Source organism: Lactuca serriola, chromosome 5 (genome assembly GCF_051521515.1).
Source record: "Lactuca serriola cultivar US96UC23 chromosome 5, Lser_US96UC23_V15, whole genome shotgun sequence".
Taxonomy (NCBI): domain Eukaryota; kingdom Viridiplantae; phylum Streptophyta; class Magnoliopsida; order Asterales; family Asteraceae; genus Lactuca; species Lactuca serriola.
Window position 1 is genome coordinate 332,435,146 of NC_136412.1, and position 25,611 is coordinate 332,460,756.

The 25,611-nt window shown below is 35.4% G+C and overlaps 4 protein-coding genes across 4 annotated transcripts; all 4 read left to right on the forward strand.

Annotated features, from left to right (window-relative positions):
• Positions 1 to 235: 235 nt before the first annotated feature.
• Positions 236 to 3,942, forward strand: LOC145055244 (Major facilitator superfamily protein). The gene is made up of 14 exons (XM_079003543.1): positions 236 to 611; positions 712 to 779; positions 1,207 to 1,285; positions 1,396 to 1,455; positions 1,548 to 1,614; positions 1,693 to 1,817; positions 1,894 to 1,995; positions 2,088 to 2,468; positions 2,601 to 2,648; positions 2,772 to 2,834; positions 3,032 to 3,112; positions 3,280 to 3,378; positions 3,475 to 3,612; positions 3,700 to 3,942. The coding sequence occupies exons 1-14, from the start codon at positions 381 to 383 to the stop codon at positions 3,832 to 3,834; spliced, it is 1,677 nt and encodes a 558-aa protein (XP_078859669.1). The 5' UTR covers positions 236 to 380; the 3' UTR covers positions 3,835 to 3,942.
• A 129-nt stretch (positions 3,943 to 4,071) lies between these two features.
• LOC145055245 (uncharacterized) lies at positions 4,072 to 6,603 on the forward strand. The gene is made up of 4 exons (XM_079003544.1): positions 4,072 to 4,314; positions 4,408 to 4,674; positions 4,753 to 6,012; positions 6,463 to 6,603. Exons 1-3 carry the CDS (start codon positions 4,227 to 4,229, stop codon positions 5,373 to 5,375), a joined length of 978 nt encoding a protein of 325 aa, XP_078859670.1. The 5' UTR covers positions 4,072 to 4,226; the 3' UTR covers positions 5,376 to 6,012; positions 6,463 to 6,603.
• Positions 6,604 to 17,363: 10,760 nt separating this feature from the next.
• Positions 17,364 to 20,603, forward strand: TOC75-III (translocon at the outer envelope membrane of chloroplasts 75-III). The gene is made up of 7 exons (XM_079003545.1): positions 17,364 to 18,597; positions 18,706 to 18,927; positions 19,021 to 19,128; positions 19,213 to 19,404; positions 19,490 to 19,738; positions 19,833 to 20,087; positions 20,171 to 20,603. Exons 1-7 carry the CDS (start codon positions 17,437 to 17,439, stop codon positions 20,408 to 20,410), a joined length of 2,427 nt encoding a protein of 808 aa, XP_078859671.1. The 5' UTR covers positions 17,364 to 17,436; the 3' UTR covers positions 20,411 to 20,603.
• Positions 20,604 to 23,342: 2,739 nt separating this feature from the next.
• Positions 23,343 to 24,616, forward strand: LOC145055247 (transcription factor PCL1-like). The gene has a single exon (XM_079003546.1). It carries the CDS (start codon positions 23,562 to 23,564, stop codon positions 24,501 to 24,503), a length of 942 nt encoding a protein of 313 aa, XP_078859672.1. The 5' UTR covers positions 23,343 to 23,561; the 3' UTR covers positions 24,504 to 24,616.
• The last annotated feature ends 995 nt before the right edge of the window (positions 24,617 to 25,611 follow it).

Sequence of the window (25,611 nt, forward strand, 5' to 3'; positions counted from 1 at the left end):
ATGAATATAAAAACTTAATCGTTACAAAAAGAAATCTAGAAAATTATAGTAATATAGGTTCTATGTACTTTGTAATTATAAATTATGACATAATTTATTGTCATTATTTACAATCAACCTATTTTTATATTGTATTTATAATGATAAAATTAGGAAACCTTTTTTCCAAAAAGTCTCTGTGTTACTAGCAATTAACCCTTCAGGTTAAGCTTAATTGATTTTGATCACCTATATTTTCTCTTGTTTGTTTCAATTCATGGAATCGAATTCGATCAAAAGTTAAAAAACATTTAATGAGGTGGATCCAAAAGTTTAAATTCCATCGCTACAAATCCACCACAAGATGATCAAACTCATCTCTGCGCAGACCAACTGCAGAAATGGCGCTTACTGCTTCAACCCGACCTCTGTTTAACGACTTCAACCCACCTTCACATTCGAAAAACCGAGACCCTCCAATTCTTCGATCTCACAGAACCCATTTTTCAAACCCTAGTTATCTGCTGAGCTTTCCTCAAATTAGCAGCTCATTCTCACAAATCAACACTCAATTCAGATGCCCGTTGTTCAAAAGCATGCCGTTAGTTCCATCTAGAAAGCTCAATTCGAAGGTGATTGAACTATAACCCACATTCTCTTCTGAATTTGGTTCTCATCTCTTTAATTTGGATGACTGATTTTGGTTTTCCTTCTTTTTTGACATTAAACTAGGTTAGAGCTTCAGCAGCAGGAGAAGAAGCATATCAAGAGGATTTCTCTTGGTCTTCTGTAATTCTGCCGTATGTTAGCTTCTTTCAATCTTGCGCTCACAACCTGCTTTATTATTTATCCGATATCATATAATCATTTTAAGTTTAGGCGCTTAAACTTAACATAGGTAGTTAATTTTACAGTTATCTGATGATCATTTCTTCATGGCAATTGGCAACTCCTAAAAAGAATGAACTTTGCTAAACTCTCTAAACTGAGTAACTTGTCCCAACTTTTGTGAGTTTGTCGTGGGACTTTTCGACTTCAAATTATGATTTTTCGTTTATATCTTTAAAACTATCTTAGTCATATATAGAAAGGGAAATCATAATCTACAAAAAGAGAACGACTTTATGGAGAAAGACATGGAAATGATTCTTTCCCATAAAGTCCCGAGTCTTTACAAATCCACCCTCATTTATTTTCTCTTGCAACTTTTGGTGCTAAAATTTTCAGGTTTGTATTCCCAGCCTTGGGTGGTTTACTATTTGGATATGACATTGGTGCAACCTCTGGTGCTACCCTCTCTTTACAGGTATCAATCTCATCATCTACATACAATTTTTTTTAGTTCCTCAACAAGAAAATTCAATAGAATACTCCACATATTAATTAAATTTAATACTTATCTTAATTGTTCTACAGTCAGCCGAGCTTAGTGGCACAACATGGTTCAATCTATCTGCTGTTCAACTCGGCCTTGTGGTGAGTAGCTATCTATGATTGTTTTACTTTTATTTATTTATTAGCTATACTTTGGTTACTTAATCTATATAATAAGTTGTAACTGAATGCAGGTCTCTGGGTCCCTATATGGAGCTCTTTTTGGTTCTATCCTAGTCTACCCAATTGCAGATTTCCTAGGTACTTGTAATAAACAATTTGACATCAATAATGTTAATGAATTGATTATGAAACATTAGCTATTATTGATTTATGAAGGTAGGAAGCGTGAACTTCTATTAGCAGCTTTACTATATTTGGTTGGTGGTTCAGTCACAGCATATGCACCAGGTCTTGGTGTTCTTTTACTAGGTCGAGTTCTCTATGGTTTAGGCATTGGTTTGGTAAGTAGTTAGCTTCCTTTGATCCAAAATCATCCTTAAAAAAATCAAACATTTTCTCTTTGTTTTGGTTTTTCAGGCTATGCATGGTGCTCCACTTTATATTGCAGAGACTTGCCCTTCTCAAATCCGTGGGACTTTAATATCTCTAAAAGAACTCTTCATAGTTCTTGGAATCTTGGTATTTAAAAATTAAAAGTTAAAACTCCACTCCATCACTTGTTTTTGTTTCACATGTAACCGAATTTGAAAGGCTGAAATTGTTTTGTACAGTTGGGATACTTTGTAGGAAGCTTTCAGATAGATGCTATAGGAGGTTGGAGATATATGTTTGGGTTCAGTGCTCCAATTGCTCTTTTAATGGGGTTAGGTGTGTGGGGTCTACCTCAGTCCCCAAGATGGTTGCTTTTAAGAGCTGTACAAGGTAAGGCATCTTTGCAAGAGTATAAAGAGCAGGCGATTGTTGCATTAAGCAAACTTAGGGGGAGGCCTTCTGGTGATAAAGTTTCTGAAAAGCAAATAGAGGACACACTTGTTACTTTGAAATCTGCTTATGGTAGTGATGAGGAATCAGAAGGGAGTATATTTGAGGTTTTTCAAGGCACGAGCTTGAAAGCTTTTGTGATTGGTGGAGGTTTGGTCCTTTTTCAACAAGTAATAGTTCAAACTTCAATCTTCTCTTGTTTTCCATTCATAAATTTATATATCTTTTTCTTTTTCTTTTTTCATGAATCATATGCTTCTTCTTGTTTTAAGTTTACCAAGTAATCTCTCTCAATGTAACAGATTACTGGGCAACCAAGTGTTTTATACTATGCTGGTCAAATTCTTCAGGTATTTGATACAGAACTTTTCTCTATAAATATATGTATATGCATCTGTATATCTATACACATACATATATGTATATAAGTATATGTATTCATCTTTATATATTTGTGAATTGTGGACTAAAAGACAGCTGGATTCTCTGCTGCTGCTGATGCTACACGTGTTTCAGTCATTATCGGTGTCTTTAAGGTATGTAAAACATTTTACCTAATACTGGCTTTTCATTACAGACAAAAAAGGTAAAAGAAAATGTACTTTTTTGCAAGAATGTGCTATTTCTTTTGGCTGTTTCATGTAAACAGTTGTTAATGTCCTTAAAAATCTAGGATTATAGTTCAAAAAGTTAGTCATCTTTTTCTAAGTGTATATAACTTATGGTTGTGCAGCTGTTGATGACAAGTATAGCGATTCTGAAGGTTGATGATCTTGGGAGAAAACCGTTGCTGATTGGAGGAATTAGTGGAATTGTATGCATCTATTTCTTTCCTTTTATAGACTAATTAGACCCTGTTTCTTTTTTCCCACATGGGTGGATTAATAAATGATGTTTGTTAAGAAAAAGTTAGGACTTAATGGGGAAAGCTCATTAAGTAAAAAACTGAATACATTTGTGCTTTACTTTTTTCTTTTACAGACCCTTTCATTATTTCTCCTATCGGCTTATTACAAATTCCTTGGAGGCTTCCCCTTAGTTGCTGTAGGTGCTCTACTTCTTTATGTTGGATGCTACCAGGTAAGTAACCCTTTTCTTAGATTTTTTTTTTTAATCTGCAAAATGTGGCTTTATTTGTGTGTGAGTTAATTTAACTTGGAATTTGTGATTTTTCAGATATCTTTTGGACCAATAAGTTGGCTTATGGTGTCAGAGATATTCCCTCTTCGAACAAGAGGGAAAGGAATTAGTCTTGCAGTTCTTACAAACTTTGGTTCAAATGCCTTAGTAACCTTTGCTTTCTCTCCATTGAAGGTGTTATTATTAACTACTCAAAAGTCAACATTTCCAAAGTCAACCCCTCATATCATATATCTTAAATTTTTTTTGTAAATTGTACAGGAGCTACTTGGGGCAGAAAATCTTTTTCTCCTTTTTGGTGCGATTGCTTTGTTATCACTTGGATTCGTGCTACTCTATGTCCCCGAAACAAAAGGGTTGACTTTGGAAGAAATCGAAAACAAAATCTTAAAATGAGATTTTTGATTGATGTAACAGTTTTCTTGTTTGTATGTGTAAATTGTAATGCTACTGATAACTCATGTGTTTACCTTTCATAAAGCAGTGCGTTTTTTCTTGAGCCAAGATCTATGTACAACTTTTATTGCACAAGTTACATGTCGTAAATAATCCATTATTTGAGAAAAACAGACCTATATACCATCGAAAAGAAAAGATTGCTATTTTGGGGGAATACGGTTGCTGCAGGACCTAGTCAACATCCGTTGATTTGTTATAATAATTATCCTATAATGTTCACACAAGTCCCTGAAATTGTGGCATGAAAATCGAAAAAATAATTTGTCGTTAAATTTGGTGTTTGCGTTAACGTAGAAACAAAGAGCCATGCTTTTGTGAAAGGAGAAGCAATGGCTCAACCAGACAATGTGCGAAGAACAACGACCATCGATGCTGTGAATGCTCCAAGACCCCTAAACTCGCCAGGCTCCAAGAGTGGTGGGTAAATTCGTAATTTTGGTCATTTCTGAAATCTGAATCTTGGAAGGAATATGAGAAATTAATTTGTTTTGAATTTTGATTCGTACGTAGGTGATTCCTCAAGTTGGTCGTCTAGCTCTTCATTAAAGCTAAGAAAGAGCCATGATAACGACGACCCTGGAAGTGGAAACCACCATAAGAAATCAGTGTTCTCAAAGGTGAAAGAGAAGGCCAGAAAATTAAAGAAAACTTTAAGCGGGAGAAAACGTCGAGATGATAATGAGTTGCGAAGCCCTAATTTCTCCACTCCTCCAGGATCCGCTGGTCCTGTCAAGGATGATAAACAACGCCCCCAAATTTTTAGTTCCCCAACGCCATGTAATTAAATCACATATTATTCTCTATCATGTCATGTCAAAGATTACGGATTTTGACATTGTAAATGTGTATTTTCAGTGTCTGGATCTTCGGTTTCAGAAGACACGAAGACAAATTCATCAAAAGAGCAGCCTCAAGAAACTAAAAAAGGGCCTTCCGAGACAGAAGCACCATCCAAGAACGAGCCGCCACCACCACCTACCGCTAACGGTTCGCCGGAAACCACCACAACGCGTGATGCTAACGATCCCAAAACTAGTTCTGAAGCGAAAGAGAACAATGAAAGCAGCATGGAACCACAGGACAAGGACAAAGGTGTTTCGGTGAAGGAATACTTGATGAACAAGCTAGAACCAGGAGAAGACGAGAGAGCACTTTCTCAAGTGATCACACAGACAATAAGTCCCAAATGTGAAAAGATGAAAGAAGCTGTGAACTCATTGCTTAGGACCGAAGAATCACCGGTAAGTAACAACAAGGATTCAAACACGGAACCCGATACTACAAATGGTGTTGATTCTGATTCAAATCAAGATACCGGGGCTCGTTCTTCAGTCGAATCTGTTGATAATACAAAGTTGACTTCATTGACCGGTTATGATCATGATCCCAGTGATGGCCCTGAATCGCGTCTTTCTAATGTGTCGGCGACATCGGCTTCTGCTTCTTGCCAAAACCAAAATGTGAAACAATCGTCTTAGGCAAAAAAGGGTTGAATGAATGTATAGGAGGAGTCTTGCAGCATCCAGAATTGAGGTCTTTTATAGTAGCTTTCTTCTTCGTTTCGTTGTACTTTATCGGTTCTCGTTTGTTATCGTTGAATTAGAACTTATTTTTGTATATTTTGCTATACATGTAAATGAAAGCTATTGCAACTAATCGGATGTTATCTCTTTGTATGCGATTGATTGTCGTTGTTAAATATGTGGAGTTTTTGGTTGTTTCTTCAGAAGAGCTAAAGATGAGTATCCAACGTATATTCACGTGGAAAAGATTTGAGGCTTTTTGTTTACCACTTAATATCTCTTTATGTCTGAATCTGTCCAATTAAATATGTTTGTTTATCTCTTATTTTTGCATCTTAATCTTAAAATAACCTTTTTTCGGTCAGACTCTAAGCCACATCCGAAAGAAAAGAAAAAAAAAAAAAAACACGTTTCCCTTTATGCCCCAACCCTACCGAAGAATTCCGCCTCTGTTCATTCTTCCTCCCTCTTCTTTCCGCTACCCTCTTTGACGTCTCCATGCCAACCCTCTCGGTCGAACTCGTCGTACACCGCCGACATGAGACCTCCGACGCCACCGTCCTATACCCCCGGTCCGACAGCAAGACATCAGGTTTAGCTTTCGTTCTTCTCCAATCACTGAAATTCTATCACTCCCAAATTTTCTGAAATCGATTTTCTTAAATTGAGTTTATGAAATCGATTTCCCCAACAACCACCACCGGTCACCGCCTTCCTCCGGTCTTTCTCTGTGGGTGTGTTTTTCATCCTCCAATTTTGAAATCGATTTTCTCATAATCGAGTTATTGAAATCGAAATTGAAACCTGAAAACTGTTTGAAATCGAGATTTTGAAGAATCTATGCAAAAATTTATGTCTAAAAATCGAGTTTTGAAATTCATTCCCAGTTTTATGTTTTTCTACATTTTTTTTCTTTTCATAGGTATTAATTCTGTTTTTCGTATAGGAAATTAATGAACAAGAGATGTAATTAGGTATAATTATTTTGATTCATACTTGATTGGTCATTCCTTCCTCATGTTTCCGTTGATTTGTGGTGCAGCTCATGGTTAGGTAATGAAGAATATACATGAAAGGATTGGTTCTTCAGAAAATTTTTATACAAGTTCAACTGGTTTTTCAGATAGATTTTTTTATAGAAAATGTGTTCCTAATTGCTAATATAAGTTGCTGATTTTTTTCATTTGCTGAAATTTGTTGTTGATCTTGTTATTATGTGCTTATATGTTGAAATTTATTGTTGATCGTGTTATGTTTGATTTGGATTAATATTAATTTTCAGTTATGTTTAATCTGGATTTTATATAGTGTTTATAAAAAAAAAGTTGATTTGGTTATTTTATAAAAAAAATCATTAAATTAAGCGAAAAATAAAATAGAAGGGTAAAATAGTCATTTTTATAATTCAGCACTATAATTCAGAGGTTCCAACCAAACAACATTTGAAAATTTAGATCTTAAAAATTCAGACCCTCTTAGAAATTCAGACTTCTTAAAAATTCAGCTATTAAAAATTCAGATTCTGCAAACAGCCCCTTTGTCTGCTTAACGTGAGACTCTATTAGTACCGTTGATGCATTTATATGGATCCATGTGGGATATCTTATTTTAAACCCTACGAAAGCAATACTGTTTGACCTCAAAACTCAAGGATTCTAAAAGATGAAATGATAATATTGGATCAATGATCACTTGGTTATGTTGCGATGGTATTGTGTTCTTACAACTACATATTTCGTACGTAAATCAACATTTAGCATTTGCAACAATCTTCACTCTCTTTTGATCTTTTAATCAACACATGGCAAATTTCACATTGAAGATTTATGAAGTGGGAATGACAAAATGACTCTTTTATGGTATTATGTCCTTAAAAGATGGAATGAGTTGTTAGAAGGCAAGACACAACAAAGAATAAGCCCATTAGCGACGCTACCTTTAGCAATGACACAAACTTTTAGCGACGACATCAAACAAATGCCTCTTTTGTCGTCTGTAAAGGTACAAATGCCTCTTTTGTCGTCGGTAAAGGTTCCCGCCGTTTCTAAATGTGGGGGAACATTGCTTTGGATAAGGACACATGGAAAGAAGTTTTTGAAGCTGAAAGGAATGACATGTTCTAGTATTTTTCAGTAAATTATTTATAAAGTTATATTTAATATGTTTAATTTTGATATATTTTTAACTTCACTAATTTTTTGTAGACATAGTTTGATTTTGGAGCGATTTCAAATGGTCTCATGTCTTCTGTTTATTGTGCGTCACTGAACAATCGGATATGTGTACGGTATAGAGGTTGCAAACATCGTGCAAAAACTCGTTTTATTGATTTGCAAGAGGATGTGGAGGCAGCAAGGGCTCGAGTGTTGGTTATTTTGATAACCAAAACATAAAACGCGGAAACATAAACCTTAGATCTTTAATCTCGAATATGTCAAAAGAAAACTTTAAACATGAAAGAACTACCTGATTTCATTATGATCTTCGGTTCTGAAGAACTAGGGTTGAGTTTCCAGTTGATCTCAAGAACCCTCTCTAAAATCCCTCAACAAACCCTAAACAAATTTTCATGTGTGTTTCGTATGTCTTGATTGCTCCTCATCACATGTATATATATAGATGGAGATATACCCTAATGTGAGAGATGGAAGGGATCTTAAGGATCTTAATTCAAACCGGGAACTCAACCCACAAGGTAAGTTAATATTCTATAAATCGGTCCATCAACAATTTATATTCTTACCATAATAATTGGATTTAATAATATATCATACATATTTATGAAGTGGTCCCATAATTATCCAACATCGAGCCCCCGATGGTATGGATCCGTAGCATTGGAGTGATTCTATTAACCACTTTTTAACATATAAACATCAAAAACAATCCAGTGAAAACAAAGAATGTCGAAAGAAGCAAGTAGTTAAGAATCGTGGAGGGACGTGCAACTATGGTAGTGCTTGTTTTAAGAGTGTAAGTTACAATAATGTTTATTCAGTTATAAAATACTTTTTAATGTTTGTTCAAGTATAACATATTTTGTAATGTTAAACAAAATTTGAATAGACTTGAAGCATTTCACCATGGGCATGTGAATAAACAAGGTGAATTTGTTGATTTGTTAGTTGAAGACCAATATGTAAGTTTTTATTACTTAAAAATGAAGTAGATTGTTGTTTTTTTGTGTTAGTTTTAAAGTATATTGATAATCTTTGTGAAATATCTAATACTTTAGTTGGCGAGGTTGCTTTATAGACCCAACACATAACCAACTCTGGTGGTGATCCGAACTCCATTGATTGGATCACAATATTTGAAAAGGTGTTAAGTGTTCGAAGGGGGCATGCGAGAGGCACCAGGACTATACTTCCTTCTATAGTGAGTACAAGTGCTCTATCCCAATGACAGTCACAGTCACAAGCACCGCAACCAACACAAGTACTTATTAAACTCTTAAAGAATTTGGTAACTTTGCTATATTGTTAAGAACTTGATGCATTTATAGTAATTTTTGGTAGTTTGATACTTTGCTTATTTGTTAAGTGGTTAATTCATTTGTTATGAATTTGGTAATTTGGTAGTTTGTTAAATTGTTAATGACTTAATTGATTTGATAGTTTGATAGTTTGTTAAATTGTTAAGGACTTAATTCATTTGGTGGTTTGATAGTTTGTTAAATTGTTCATGAGTTAATGTGTTTGTGACTTTATTGTTAAGTAATAATAATTTTTTTTTAGTTCGACATTTTTACTTATATACTTACTTTGTAGGATGTGGATGTTAACGTTTTTTTTTTCAAAATCCGACGTTTGTGGTGACAATTAGAGATATTATTAACTCGTTTAAGAGCCAAATCAACAACGAAAAAAACAACGATGCGGAAAACAACGATAGGGAAGACGAAGACGCCTAATATTTATTGTTTTATGTTATGGATGATGTTATTTTGGATTTATTAGATAGTTTATGGATAATATATTTTGGAATTATTAGATAGTTTGTGTAATGTGGTATGTTTTTATGTAATGTGGTATATATTGTTTTATGTTATTTGATGTTTTATGTAATGTAGTATGTATTGATTTTTGTATTTTTATCAAATATGTATTTTATAATATATAAACTATATCATATATAAATTGTTTTTTTAGAAAAAAAAATACATTAGCGGCGACATCTTTAGGGACGACATTCACCAGTTGCGACGACTCCTGCCTCCGGGGAGCCTTGCCGGAAAAACTCCGACCGGTGGCAATATTATCAACAGATACGACACTATAGCGACGCCCGAGACTTTTAGCGACGACAACCATTAGAGACGAAGTTAGTTACGACGAAAACTGAATATTAGCTACGAGGTAATAGCGGCGACCCTTTACGACAACATGTCGTCGCTAAAAGTATTAGCGGCGACTTTATGCATCAACTGGGATGTTTTTGTCGTCGCTAAAGGTAATGTTTTTTTTGTTGTGATAACATGATGGATACTTAAAAGATATCATAGACTTAAATGACACATGTTTAACTAAGTGGATAGAAAGAAGATAAAATCATAAAATATGAAATATTATTATATTCGATAGAAGTCGCGTTGAAATTAACTGTAACAAACCAACTCCCTTTTAATGTTATATATAATGAATGTTCATGTCCTTGGTGAACAACTAAAAATGAACGGAATAACGAAAAAATTAATCAAATTTAATTTGTCAAAAAAAAAAAAGACAAACAAAACACAAAATTTATTAGCTCACATAAGAGGAGGTGATGTTCTTAATTGTAAATAAAAAATGTGATTACAAAGTACTAAATAACAATGTTTTAAAAACTAGTTTTTCAAGTTGAATAGGTATGGTGACCATTTTCATCTCCAATTCGAACCAATTTTTAAAAAGTTGACATATTGTGCATAAAAAACAATTCAACTTTAATACTTAGTGTTCTTGGGTCTTTAACTTAGGTCTCATTTGATAGTTGATGTATAGGAAAGTGATGTCTATGAAAGTTTTCTGACTGGGAAAGAAATCATGGTGTTTGATTGTACGTCTGATTCAATGTGCTGAATAATGAAAAATAATCATACTACCCTGTTGTTTTATACTGTGATTGATGAAGTTGCTGAATAATAAAAAAAACTATTGTCCTACAAAATAAATTACACAATAATAAAAAAATCAACATATATTTTCTTTTTTATGCAAATCAAGATTTCCCATAAAAATAAAAAATAAAATAAAGAATTTCTACAAGTAAAACAAAACATAAAAATGTCTGACTTTTTTTTGTTACAAATTAACAGAGAGAAAAGGTATTGATGGAGTAGAAAGAGGAAAAAACCGATAAAAAGTGTGTCATTTTTTTTGTTTTGGCATAAAGTTTCATTCAATCCATAAAGACATGGTTTTGAGACTTTTTGGGAAAAATATATCTTATTAGAAAAAACTTTTTTTTTGTGCAAGTCAAACAGTTTTTTCGATTCAGCCATAAATATCAATTTAGACCTGGAAAGATGTCTATCAAACGGAACATTAATCAATATTTAAGCAAAATAAGGTATTTTTATAATCTAAAATGAAATACAAATGGTAAATTACATATTGGAAAGCATCATGCCATTCCGATTTAAAACAAATGAGGCATGACAATTTAAAAAAGAGAACAAATTTATGTTTCCTCACTTTCCATATCCGTCTCGATTCTTTACCTGAATTGGTGGCATTGAACAAGTTAAAACCTAAACTAGAAAATAGTCAATCTTTATAACTGTTACCCGACCCGCTATATGATAACTAGTCTTAGTTTGATTGGGCCAATTGATCGCCCCTAACTCTAATTGTTTCTCAATTGCATTTAATAATATGTGCAACTATATATGGAGGGCACAAAAGCCTAAACTAAAATGATGTCAAATATATTTTCATCTAAAATATATATTCGTCAAATAAATTCTACTGATCATTCTATTCAAAAACATTATAATAGTTATAATAATATGATTTTTGAATACAATATTTAAAATATTACTTATTATTAATTAATAAAAATAAATAAGAGAGCTTTGTATGTCAATGTAGTCCTACCTAAACTTTTTTGACTGATGGTAAGGCTATACGAAATGAGTGACATTTTTTGGACATAAGATGACATGGAATGGGTGTTACGTGTGAATTGGAGAGTGAACACTACCCCTAAATGGTGGTGTTGTGAGTTCCTGTGAGTTTAGTGAGTTTAGCTACGAAGCATCACAATCTCTTTCTTAATCCCTCCCTCTCTATCTTTCTCTTCTTCCCTTGTTTTTTTTTCTCTTTCTCACTCTATCCTACTCCTTAAACACCATTTTCCACTCCTAGTAGCTTGAATGTGGAATGATATGGCATACCTTTACACATAAATACGTTATACATAAATACATTGTGATACATTTTGCTTAGCCTAAATTGTTTTCCAGTCCAGCCATTGCATTATAAGTTTTGACTGAATGTGATAAGAATGTAGGATTATGATACAATCTCATCCGTGGGTCAACATGTGCATCAGTCAACCTAGAGTAATTGGTCTAGTCACGTGCTTGAAGACTTAGTCTCATTTCAGTTTCCAGTAGAAATTAATTGCAGTAAAGTAGGACTCACGTTTAAGACTTAGTCTCATTTCAGTTTCCACCCCCATGACCTTACCCATATAATTCTTGAAGCCGAAAGCTTGAACACACATTGCATGAGGAATGCCAAGTCAACTTTCCATTTGCCAATAAAAGTAGTTTTCTCAAGTTAAGGCTCACCCACTTTTCATGTTTCCTTATTTCTAGTTAGCATGTTATTTGTCCATGTTAGGTCCTTAACGTTTTTTTGTGTGAATTGCACCATTAAGGTTCTAATAACCGTTTATAAATAGTCATTTAACCGGCTTCTTCCTGTTTTGCTTAGTTGGCATCTTACGTGTTCGGTGGCATGGCTATAACTACCAGATTCGCATAAGGTCCCATATTTCTTGTGCCCTAATTTGAAGAGTTGAAGAAGAAGAGAAGAAGATGTCGTCGCAAGCCTCCTTTACCTCGACCTCAAACAACCGAATCATGTGCTACTGTGGGCTCCCTGCTCGGATTCGAGTCTCCACTACACCACAAAATCCAGGGAAAAGATTCAGAACATGCCCTAATTCGTTGGTAATATCCAATTTTTAAGATTGAAGCTTTTCTCTTTAAATCTCTATTATAAGTGTGTAAGTTATGACATTTATCCTAAAGCTTTGTTTTTTTTTTTTTTTTTTTTTATAGAGAGTAGGGAGAAAATGTGGATTTTGGGAATGGGTTGCTGAAGATCCGGTCACAGAGGAGATTTTTGGTCTTAGATATGAGTTGAATGAAATGAAGAAGAAGATGCATCACCATAAAGTAGCATTGATTGTGTTGTTTGTCTTGTTCTTTGTTAAGTTATTTTGAATGGAGTTATGATGCAGTAGACATCTTTTGAATATAAAGGGTACCCATAATTTTGTTATTTTGATTGTAAGGATATCCATAATGTAATGAAATCATATGTATGAATGCAAATGAAGCTTTTGGTAATGAAATCTATCATTGTAATACAAACACCACTTTAAAGTGTATGATTCAACATTGAAGGGTAATATTGTCAACAACAATTATAATGAAGCAGTTAATTATATTAAAGGGTAGTATTGTCAATAACAGTTATAATGAAGCAGTTAACTATATTAAAGGGTAATATTGTCAACAATAATTATAATGAAGCAGTTAACTATATTAAAGGGTAAGATTGTCAATAACAATTATAATGAAGCAGTTAACTATATTAAAGGGTAATATTGTCAACAATAATTATAATGAAGCAGTTAACTATATTAAAGGGTAATATTGTCAACAATAATTATAATGAAGCAGTTAATTATATAATCAACCAATAATTATAATGAAGGGTAGTATTGTCAACAATAATTATAATGAACAACCAAATTGAACATATTGTAATGAACCAAGATGATTCAACAGAAAATATAATCAATCAAATTGTTAACATCTGCAAAGTATATGATTCAACAACCAAGATGCAGTTAAAAGATTGAAACAGATGCGGTTAATAGATTTAAACAGAAAATATATTAAAGGGTAATATTGTAACAAACAACACTCTTAAAAAGGTGTTCCCATTCACCATCAAAAGAGCATCAAAAGTTGGAGTGTTTTGTCCCTTAGTCTAGTACAACATCACATTTAATATCAAAAGATTCCACCCTCACATGCCTACCTAACACCCCACATGCATACATAAGAAAACAAAACATTACAACATAAAACCTGCAATCAACCTAGATCTATAGGTTTCCCTGAGCTACAACCACTACCATCCTTGGTCACCACTTTTTTCCTCAGGCACTGCTTGGTGATTCTTTCACAAGCTTTCCTCTTCCTCACTTGAACTAATCTATGAAATGGCCTTGCAAAAGTAGATCTTTGCCTTTGTTGTGGAGTTGCAAGAGTGGATCTTGGAGTTGGATGTGGATTTGCAGAAGTTGGAATTGGGGTGGATCTTGGAGTTTGAATTAGAGTTGAAGTTCGAATTGGAGTTGGAATTGGTGTTGGAATTGAAGTTGGAATTGGAGTTGGAATTGGAGTTGAAGTTGGAATTGGAGTTGAAGTTGGAATTGGAGTTGGAATTGGAGCTGGAGTTGGAATTGGAGTTAGAATTGGAGTTGCAATTGGAGTTGATCTTGGAGTTGGAATTGGAGCTGGAGTTGAAGATGCTGGATCCGGATCACCTGTGGTTGGATTTTTTTTTGTTGGGCACCCTTTTTTGTTATGCCCATTAACATAACAGATTGAACACTTTTGCACCTGCTTTACTCTTGATATTATGTGTGTGCTTGATATCTCCCTTTCTGTTGCACTTTTTCTCCTCTTAGTAAATGGCCTTCCAGGTAGCCTTCTACTCTTTAGGGGTAAAGGCTTTGTGTAGTCACTTTGTGTCCACAGAGAGCTATCATTCAAAGGATGAATAATATATTTATAGCAGTTGAGATAAGTTGCCTTACTGTAACAACTAGCTACATAATCCTCTGAGTTCAAGTTCATGGATGAAATTGCAGCCACTCCATGTACACAAGGTATGCCAGTCAACTGCCATCTCCTACATCCACAAGTCCTTCTGATCAGGTCAACTGCATACCTATCATTACATAACACCACCTCAAATTGTTGATATCCACAAGGGTACACTGCCCAGAATCTATACATAAACATTAAACAAGTAAGACCACATGAACAAATGTATATTTATGCTAAATAACAAGTAAATACAAACATTCTTACCTCTGTTTGTCCTTCAAATATGCTATTTTCTTCCTAATGGATGGGAAGATAGTTAAATCCCAAGACTCTCCCTTAGTCCTCTGATAGTATAACCTCTGCATCACATAAACCCTGATATCCTCCAACATTGCTATTATTGGTTTATGTCTAGCCTCAACTATTTCAGCATTAAAACTCTCTGAAATTCCATTTTCAATAGCATCACAGAATACCCCTTCTACTTGAAAAGCCCTACAATAACATTTAGGGTCCCTCTCCATGAGATAATTAAATGCCATACTATCTAATTCATTGATCTCTTTCATAGCAGCTTCATGTTTCTGTTTTGTGGTAGCCTTCACATCCTTCTAAAAAGGCTTGATAAAATGCTCACCTTTGAACCTTGTGTTGAAGTTGGCTAGTATGTGCCTAGCACATAATCTGTGCTCAGCATGAGGAACCCTTTCCTTGATAGCTTCAATTAAACCCTGCCCAATTTACAATGTTAAATAATTATTAAACTATAAAGTTAAGAGTAAACATGAGTAGTACCTTGTGTCCATCAGAGAGAATAGTAAGTCCATTTCCATTGCCTCTTTCAATATCATCCATCAGTAGATAAAGGAACCATTTCCATGTTTCTTTGTTCTCAATAGTTACAACAACCCAAGCTATAGGGAACATGTGATTATTGGAATCCCTACCCATTGCAGCTAATAGTTCACCCTTGAAAATTCCTTTGAGAAAGCATCCATCAATCCCAATGACTCTTCTACACCCTCTACCCAACCATCTCTTACACCTCTGAAGCATACATAGAACCGTTTGAACATTGTACTTCCATCAGGCATATTTTCCACTTCCATGCTTACAGTTGATCCTGGATTAGCTCTTTTGATTTCAATGCCATAGTCCCACAACCTACTATAATGCTCTTTCAGAGTGCCTTCAATCTCAGACAAAGCAAACTTTTTTGCATTTCTACATTGTCCAATGCTAACTATGATGTTGTATGTGTTTGAGATTTGAGCTTTCATTTTCCTCAAACTAAGCTTGGGGTTTTCTATAAGTACATTGAAAAATTGTTTCCCTACCCACTTGTAAGTCACTAAGCCTATTTTAAAAACTCTACCACAGTTATGAGTTGATTTAAGTGACTTGATCTGAAAAGTCCTTTCCTCTTGCATCCAAGAAGCCCATAACCTAAAAGGACATGTAGGTTCTTTACCTTTGCAACACTTCACTAAAAGCATGTTTTTATCATTCTTTTCATACCACAAATCATAACCATGCTTAACAACATAGTTGGTAAGACAATGTTTGAGTTCACTAGGATTGGTGAATTTCATACCTAACACAGGTGCCATTTGATCCCATTCTTGCTCAGAATTGTGCACAGGGTATATAGGAGGTAGTTGCTCGGCAGTAGGATCTTCTTCCTTTTCATCATTTGGGCAAAGTTTGTTCAAAAACATGTCTTTCTTCTGCATACCTTGAATACTTGCTCTTGCCCTTTTCATAGAAAACTCCTCATCATCCATCTCGTGTTCCCAAACCTCTTTATCTATTACATAAACTTCATCTTCGTTTGAGTTGGTATCATCTTCAACTTCAGGCTCTTCCATTTCAATCCAGTCAAACAGGGGTTCATGCATATGGTCCACATACACAGTTACTTTCTTTTTTTCATGAAGATACTCAAGAAATTCATGATAATCACAATTGTTTTGCAATGTGGCAAATCCTTGACACAATGTTTGGCCGTATGGACAATAGTATACATCTTTGCACATCCTTCTAGTAATCAACTCTAGGTGAGCAATGAATTCAGAATACCCTTTGTCCCTGAAATCAGCGTACCTTATCTCCTTTTTATCTGGATCAAAATACGTAAATGACCTCGGGAAGAAGTGCCCGTTGTACTGGACTTCAACGACAAATGCATCATCTTTAGCCATCTAATTTGATCGGGGTTGCTCGAAGAAAGAACAGTGAGAATGAAGAGATAGAGATGGGGGATTTGTCCTGCCCTAATTTATGGAGATAAATACACACGCAACGCCTTAATAATGTCAACTAATCATCCACGTAATGGTTTAATAGGAAGAAGCCGGTTAAATGACTATTTATAAACGGTTATTAGAACCTTAATGGTGTAATATACACAAAAAAAACGTTAAGGACCTAAAATGAACAAATGAGAAACGTTATTACCCTCCTAAGTCATTATCCCCAAGTTAAGGCTCACCCACTTTTCATGTTTCCTTATTTCTAGTTAGCATGTTATTTTCTTTCCTATAAATGGTAATCATCGTTGGCATGAATATCAGAAAAGTTCATGAAACTGCTATGTTATTTTAGCCTATCTTATTCATCTTAATTTTTAGGAGATTAGCCATCTCTAATTAGCTTGATTGATTATACATATATATATATATATATATATATATATATATATATATATATATATATATATATATATATATATATATATATTGTTTTTGTAACTTTATAAATAAAATATATAATGACGAAAATAAGTACTTTTTGAATAGTTTTGTGGTTTAAAATTTATTTTAGACATAGCACAGGGGGCAAACAAGTGCTTTTCAAATTCCATTACAAATAAATCGTAAATCTCGTCCGATTCAAGGGAGAAGTCTGTACTCACCAACTCACCCATAAACCCCTTCTCTCTCACTCTTATCTCCAATGGCGTCCTTCGCCGCCGGCGCGGGGCAATTTCTCAGCCTCCATCAAACTCGCACCCGTCCAAAACTACACTGTACTCCGTCCTCTGCCTCTATTACCACCAACACTATCAGATGCCAACAGATTTCGTCTCAAAACCCTAACAAACCCTTAAAAACCCGGCCCTCAAAAACCCCCGTGCTTTCTGTTAAGAATCTAGCCATCTCCGCCGCGGCTGGTGTTTTATTTCACGTAGCGTTCAAGAGTTCTTCCCTCTTCGGTTTCGGCGGTGGAGGAGGTGGCGGTGGAGCCAGTGGAGGCGGCGGAGGTGGTGGAGGTGGAGGTGGAGGTGGAGGTGGAGGTGGAGGTGGAGGTGGGTTTTGGAAGAGGCTGCTGTCTCCTGTTGCTAATGCAGATGAAAATCAATCTCCAGAATGGGATGTTCATGGTTTACCGGCTGATATCATTGTTCCATTGAACAAACTCAGTGGATTTAAAAAGTACAAGTTATCTGCGATCGAGTTTCTTGACAGAGTTAAATCTGCCGTTGTAGGTTCAGAGGATTCGTTTTTTGAAATGGTTTCTCTTAGGGCTGGTGGCGTTTACACCAAAGCTCAGCTTCAGAAGGAGCTTGAAACCCTAGCTACCTGTGGTATGTTTGAAAAAGTGGATTTAGAAGCGAAGACCAACCCCGATGGAACCATTGGTTTAACCGTATCATTTACGGAATCGACTTGGGAAGAGGCTGAGTACTTCAAGTGTATCAATGTGGGGTTAATGGCGCAATCAAAAGCTGTTGAAGCAGAAGAGAACATGACTGAGAAAGAGAAGATCGATTATATGCGGAACCAAGAAAGGGATTATCGGCGAAGAATGGAGAGGGCAAGGGCATGTATGTTGCCATCTACAGTCCATAGAGAAATCGTGAAGATATTGGGGCAAGGGAATGTGAGTGCTCGGATGTTGCAAAACATTCGTGATAGGGTTCAGAAATGGTACCACGATGAAGGGTATGCTTGTGCTCAGGTTGTGAATTTTGGGAATTTGAACACTAATGAAGTTGTTTGTGAGGTGGTTGAGGGTGATATTACAAGGGTTGTGATTCAATTCCAAGATAAACTTGGAAATGTATGTGAAGGGAACACTCAAACTGGAGTAGTGAGGAGAGAACTACCTAAGCAGGTAACTCTAACCATCGATTTTGTCCACTATATGTTTGTATATCATGATCTTTTTCATTCATTTATCAGTTCTGGATGTGGTAGTTAACATTTCTAATGTCATTTACAGCTTCAAAGGGGGAATGTTTTCAACATTGAAGCCGGGAAACAAGCATTGAGGAATATTAATTCTTTATCTTTGTTTTCAAATATCGAAGTCAATCCACGACCTGATGAGAAGAACGAGGGAGGGATTATTGTTGAGATTAAGCTTAAAGAACTTGAACAAAAATCAGCTGAAGTCAGTACTGAATGGAGTATTGTTCCTGGACGTGGAGGCCGACCTACTTTGGTATAATATTACATTCTTCTATTACTTTATCATTCAATTTTGTGTTTTCAAACTACTATATCAAATACCCTTTTTGCTATGCATTGTTTTTAGGCTTCAATCCAGCCTGGTGGAACTGTTTCTTTTGAACATCGGAACATCAAGGGGCTTAATAGATCCATTCTTGGCTCTGTTACCACAAGCAACTTTCTTAATCCTCAGGTGATTTCTCCTTGTTTGTAACGTCTTGTTAATGATCTCAACATTTTGTCAAGAACATTAGTAAACATATGGTTTTGTTTGCAGGATGATCTTGCTTTCAAGCTGGAATATGTGCATCCTTACTTAGATGGTGTAACCAATTCCCGAAACCGGACTTTGCGTACAAGCTGCTTCAACAGCAGAAAGCTGAGTCCAGTGTTCACAGGTGGGCCAGGAGTAGATGAGGTTCCTCCTATATGGGTTGACCGAACTGGTGTTAAAACCAATATCACTGAGGTAAATGTAAATCATATATACACATTGTAATGTTAAATTTTGAATTATGTTATCATTGTTCTGATAAATTTGTTTTTTGGCTCAGAATTTCACTCGACAAAGCAAGTTTACATATGGAATTGTAATGGAAGAGATAACAACACGTGATGAAAGCAGTCATATTTCTTCAAATGGGCAGAGGGTTTTGCCAAGTGGTGGTATTAGTGCAGATGGGCCTCCAACAACACTGAGTGGAACGGGTATTGACCGAATGGTATTTGCACAAGCAAATATCACAAGGGACAACACCAAGTTTGTAAATGGAGCAATTGTTGGGGAGAGGAATGTATTTCAGGTGAGTGTTGTCTTGTGTTATTGTAAGTGTGTGTGTGTGTGTGTGTGTTTGTTTAGTGTTGTTGTAATATTGGGAATTGGGAATGGAATTGTAGGTTGATCAAGGGTTGGGAATTGGAACTAAGTTCCCGATTTTCAATAGGCATCAGCTGACAATGACAAGATTCATCCAACTGATGAAAGTAGAAGAAGGTGCTGGAAAATCCCCACCACCTGTGCTTGTTCTTCATGGTCATTATGGGGGATGTGTAGGAGACCTTCCAAGTTATGATGCCTTCACTCTTGGAGGACCTTACTCTGTTAGGGGTTACAACATGGGAGAGATTGCTGCTGCTAGAAATATCCTTGAGGTTTCTTATCTTATCTTACATTTCATATGTAAATCTAGAAGAAATAAGAAATGGGAATTGATTTATATAATTACACATTACAGGTTGCTGCTGAGCTACGCATACCAGTGAGGAACACACATGTATACTTATTTGCAGAGCATGGGAATGATTTGGGGAGCTCAAAGGATGTGAAGGGAAACCCAACAGAGGTGTATAGGAGAATGGGTCAGGGCTCCTCATATGGTGTTGGAGCCAAGCTTGGTTTGGTACGTGCAGAGTATGCTGTTGACCACAATTCGGGGACTGGTGCCTTGTTTTTCAGGTTTGGAGAGAGATTTTGATTTTGGTTTCTATACGGTTTTTGCAAGATGGATTTTGGGTAGAAGGATTGATCGATCTAATGTTGGAACATGGAACTTGAGTGCTATGTGTAGAAAATTCGTGATTTTGTTTGATGGGGACTTATTTGAGATGTACTTATTAATACTTACTATTACTATTCAACAAACACCCCCAGGGGTAAATTGTGTTTGATGTGGTCTGAGTTTTTATTTTTGTTGTGGGTATCGTACTCAAATATGTCTCGTGTAACAAATGCAATAAGAACCTCTTATGCTCTTTGAAGTTGGTTTGTGATGGAATGGGATCATGGGATTGGAATCGGCTGTTTAATTACATAATATGATAATAAGTTTGACTATGGAAATTCAAGTCCAAGATGATGCTTGATTATGTGTTTGAATGTTTCCATCTAGATATTAAGAATTGCGCAAAAATAAGTTCTGTGATATAACTTGAATTATTTGATTAAAATAATATGTTTATTGATTTTCTGAAAAATACAATTTCTAAAATTGAAGTGTATTATTCCGTGTTAGAAAGGGATAATAGTTTGAGACCGTAATGAAATTTCAACTTTATTCATATTTAGTCACTGAATTTTTTTTCATGTTTGATTTATCCTGAATTATTTGTAGATGTTTATATTTTACACTTACGTGAACAATTTCAAATAATTCAGGGGTAAATCAAACACGAAAAAGTTTAATGACCCTGTATACAAGCATGCATATAGGGTTTGCGGCCCCTTTACGATTTTGTTGAGCTAATTCGGGCAGTGGTAAAGGTTTAGGCACCCCAATTAGCCCTGTCGAAAATACCCGATACTCGAATTACCCGCCCGATTTTTTCGAGTATCGGGTAAATTGGGTTGGGTAAATCGGGTATCGGGTAAATTTTTCCGGGTAATCGGGTTACCCGATTTTTTTTCGGGTCGGGTAAATGGTATATTTTTTGGGTTTCGGGTATACCCGAATTACCCAAATTATTTTAAAAATTCATTTTGTTTTGTAGAGCTTGTACTATATAGCAGGTATTTGATCACGCTTAAACTAACTATCATTATTGTAAAACATAAATATATTTATTATGACAATACAACACTAACAACATTAAAAATAATTTTTATATATCATCACGTTCTTTAAAACTTAACTGTTTTCTATATTATAGTTTTTATTGCAACTAACAAACTCATTATCTTGACGAAACTTCAGAACATGACAAAACTTATGGCTACATTTATCTTAAACATTTTAAACTTTTAAATTAAGATCTTTAGGTATTTGTTTTTTTAACATCTTATTAGATTAGATTAAGTTGTTAAAAAATTACTAGATATCTCATGTATTATTGACTAAAAAATTTCAATGTTCAAAGCTTGAGTAACATCGTTTATGTCTCGTTTGTTTATATAAACAAGACTAATAAAGCACGACGTATTTATTTCATTAAATTTATTTTCAAGTGAAATTCAAAAAAAAAATTATATATTTCGGGTAATACCCGAATTACCCAAACCCGACCCGATACCCGAATTACCCAAACTCGAATTACCCGAATTTAGTTTGGGTAGGGTAACGGGTAATTTTTCTAACATGAAAAACCCGAATTACCCGAAACCCGAAAAAATTACCCGTTCAACACCCTTAACCCCAATAGGTGGGTTGTGTTTCTTCAAAATCGGAAAAATAAAAAGAAAACTTCTCCTGTTATGATTTTTGGGGTTGTAAGACATCAGTTTTCTCTTATCCATTATCATGATCATCCCCATCAAATTGAGTGTAACTCTAAAAATGTTCAAATTGCTCTTCATGTAGAATTATATTACCATCATCAACTAACATCATTAGTTTTGCCTCATTATTCGTAGATTCATTAACATCAACATTAAGGCTAGTGTGAACAACAACCTTACATTTAACCTTTAGACCTATAATCACCCTCATGTATAAGGTCACTGTCAGAAGGAACATGGTTGGTTGTCATAAGTAATAAATTACAAATTTGGTTACTTCCAACACCGGAAGAACCATTTTCAGAATGATTTCCCCAGGAAATCGATTAGTACTACTTTCTATAAAATTCTTAACAACAAACAATTGTACTATGTTGGGATGCATAGTAGTAACAAAACTAAGAAAATATCTAACATCACTATCGTCAAGAATCTGCATAACTATATTTGATTCGGGACATTGAAAGAGATAGATGAATTGATTATTGTGTAACCAAGACTTGGAAGCAACCAACGTAACTAACCTAACGAAGTTGATATCATTGCTTATATCTACACCAAAACATGTGTAATCTAGAGCAAGATACTGCATACATCCGTCAATACGCTGCCATTGCCCTCCACTAGAAACTGAAACTCGAAAAAAACCTGTATACGTACTCATTTCAAAGTGTTTATGGAAAGTATCGAACACACAAATATATTAAAAACACAAATGTATTGCATATTTGGAAGAAAAATATAGAAAAACCCTAATTCTAGTTCTCCGGAACACCACTTCAAAATATACGGTCGTTACAGACTTCAGTCCGAGATACACTTTTTCAGTTCGGAAGGTATGGAGTGTCAGATTTACGACCTCAACCCCACCAACCGCACCCACTCTGAAACAAAATCATAAATAATCCGGAATATTGTATTCTTGATCACACATATGGAACAAAACTTCGTGCTCCGGAATATGGTATTCCGGATCAAGTGGTCATTTTTCTAAAAAAAAAAATTATTGCTTATTTTTATTAAAATAATTTTTTATAAGAGTTAGATTACTCAAATTCCATATAATAGAAGTTGTATTATAATGAGAAGCTATGGCATCGTATGGCAGAGGATTGTTCTACCACCGTCCAGATCGACGGCAAAGCTCTATCTAATCCACAATTCACTCAAACAAAGAAAAATATATTCTAAAGAATCCGCCAAGCCAATTAGCCAAAAATATCCAAAGTCGGTACTTTTCTCTTCACTTTTCCTTCCCGAAGTGGACTTTTAACAATAAATAATCCCGCATCCTATCAAATATCTCGCAACAGTTGATTGGGATCCAGCTTCTTCCTCTCAAATCTTCATAATTGTTGTCAAGGGTTGGATGTTTCTCTAAAAATCATTTTACTTGTAAATTTTTGTATAGCTTTATGGGAGAGGAAGTGAGAATTACAGGCTACGATGTCGGTGGCGGCGATGAGCATGACGGTCGAGTTCTGGAGTGGGAGGCAGGATTGCCGAACATAGATGATCTCATGCCGTTATCACAGTCGATGACCTCTGCTGATTTCTTGTCGGCGTTCAGCATCTCACCGGAGCCTTACCGGAGTATGTTTGACGTCAATCGTGCATCTCAGAATACGATTTCAAATCTCCGAGGGGACTTGGAACAGCAGTCGTTGAACAAATTAAATAGTTTGAAGTCGTTTGGTGATTATGATAAAGGAGATGAGATGGTTGTGGAAGGCGACGAAACCACCGACCTAACCCGCGGTGCTTCGGATTTGCAGAAATTACAGAGAATCGATGATGGAGGTGGAGCTGGAGAGGAAATCGACTCCGCTTTGCTCGCGGATGATGATTCTTCGGCTAGGGCATCCAAGCGACCTCGTCTGGCCTGGACGCCTCAATTACATAAACGATTCGTTGATGTTGTAGCGCATTTGGGCGTGAAGAACGCCGTCCCCAAAACTATTATGCAGTGGATGAATGTTGAAGGATTGACGCGTGAGAACGTCGCGAGTCATCTTCAGAAGTACAGGCTATATCTGAAGAGGATGCATATCCAAGGTCCTTCGTCTTCGGATCACCTTTTCGCTTCAACTCCGGTTCCTCAGAACTTACACGAATCCGGCGCTGGTGGTACTGGTAATGGGCATCATCACGCTCCAGGGGCTATTCCGATGCATTACCACTCACAGATGGTTTCCATGCCTTATCCATCACCGCAGATGGATCCTAATTCTGCAGGTGGTGATGGTGGAGGTGCTTACCACCATGGGTTTGAGTCCCATTCGTATCCATATAACATGACAACGCAGCAGAGAGATTGGTCAGCCTATCAGCATCATATGACTTCTAACGATAAATAGAAATTCTGTACTCGTTGGAGATTATCTAAGCAATGGTTTGATGAACTTCTTCTTTTTTTAATCCCTTTTTGTGTATACTTAAATGAATATTGAATCAATCCTTCCTTCATCTATGTGATTCTTAACCAATAATCTAAGTGTTCCTTGATGTTTTTAATTGATAAATTCTGTATGAGGTCTTTTAAGTATTCCACGATTAATCAAGTCTGATAGAAGTTTTGGAGGTTCTAATTGTGATTTGACTGATTTCATATCTATCTTGTATGTGTCTGTGTTCTTGTTCTTTTGAAGCTGTTAACAAACAAACTGGTATACTGATTTCTTGAACTCAGATAGCGAGTGATTCAATGGGACCATCTTGATAGTTGTGCTACTTGGCAAGTAGGTCCTTTGTCTTGGTGTGTTGTTTGTCAAACTTTTCATTGTAGATCTTTTTGCTAGTTGTTCAAGAATCAAGATAGAGATGTGTGTGCATGTTTATCTTGTAGATGATTTTGAAGACATTCCTTTATGGAATTTAGGGACGAATTTCTTTGTTCTTATCTCCATGTGCTATGTGCTCATGACAAAAATACAGGTCGATGACTATATAAATGTATGACACTGTGGACATATTATACAGTCATTTTTTACTTACACTGGATTTGAACAGAAACCGGGACTGTAAACCAAATCAATGTATATTCACGTTTGACACGTGTTTTATTTGACTTTGATTTGAGAATTAGAACATCTTGAAGGATATTCAAATTTGACCACTTGCCACTAGAAACGTGTGTATGTCGTTACGACCTTTTTATACATTTATGAGAATGACAACAGTATACATTTACTTTATTTATGAGAATGACAACTATAGAAATGTGAGTATGTCGTTACGTGTTAAGTATGAAGCTTTGAGAGAGAAAAAAATGAACTGAACTATTATTCATTTCTTGATTAACTAATTACAATATGTACATCGAGAATATATAGTCTGCTAACAACTCATTAACGAACTCTAACAACTCAAAATAACAGATTAATACTTGAAATACCGAAACTACCCTTAATGTTAACGCCCCCCCTCAATCTGGAGGATATGAAATAAGACCCAGATTGTGAATTG

Coding starts and splice junctions, on each gene's coding strand:
- LOC145055247 (XM_079003546.1), top strand. CDS start 23,562: ATGGGAGAGGAAGTGAGAATTACAGGCTACGATGTCGGTGGCGGCGAT.
- TOC75-III (XM_079003545.1), top strand. CDS start 17,437: ATGGCGTCCTTCGCCGCCGGCGCGGGGCAATTTCTCAGCCTCCATCAA. Junction 19,129..19,212: donor GCAACTTTCTTAATCCTCAG/GTGATTTCTCCT, acceptor TTTTGTTTGCAG/GATGATCTTGCTTTCAAGCT. Junction 19,405..19,489: donor TTAAAACCAATATCACTGAG/GTAAATGTAAAT, acceptor TTTTTGGCTCAG/AATTTCACTCGACAAAGCAA.
- LOC145055244 (XM_079003543.1), top strand. CDS start 381: ATGGCGCTTACTGCTTCAACCCGACCTCTGTTTAACGACTTCAACCCA. Junction 1,456..1,547: donor CTGTTCAACTCGGCCTTGTG/GTGAGTAGCTAT, acceptor AACTGAATGCAG/GTCTCTGGGTCCCTATATGG. Junction 1,615..1,692: donor CCCAATTGCAGATTTCCTAG/GTACTTGTAATA, acceptor TGATTTATGAAG/GTAGGAAGCGTGAACTTCTA.
- LOC145055245 (XM_079003544.1), top strand. CDS start 4,227: ATGGCTCAACCAGACAATGTGCGAAGAACAACGACCATCGATGCTGTG. Junction 4,315..4,407: donor CTCGCCAGGCTCCAAGAGTG/GTGGGTAAATTC, acceptor ATTCGTACGTAG/GTGATTCCTCAAGTTGGTCG. Junction 4,675..4,752: donor TTTTAGTTCCCCAACGCCAT/GTAATTAAATCA, acceptor GTGTATTTTCAG/TGTCTGGATCTTCGGTTTCA.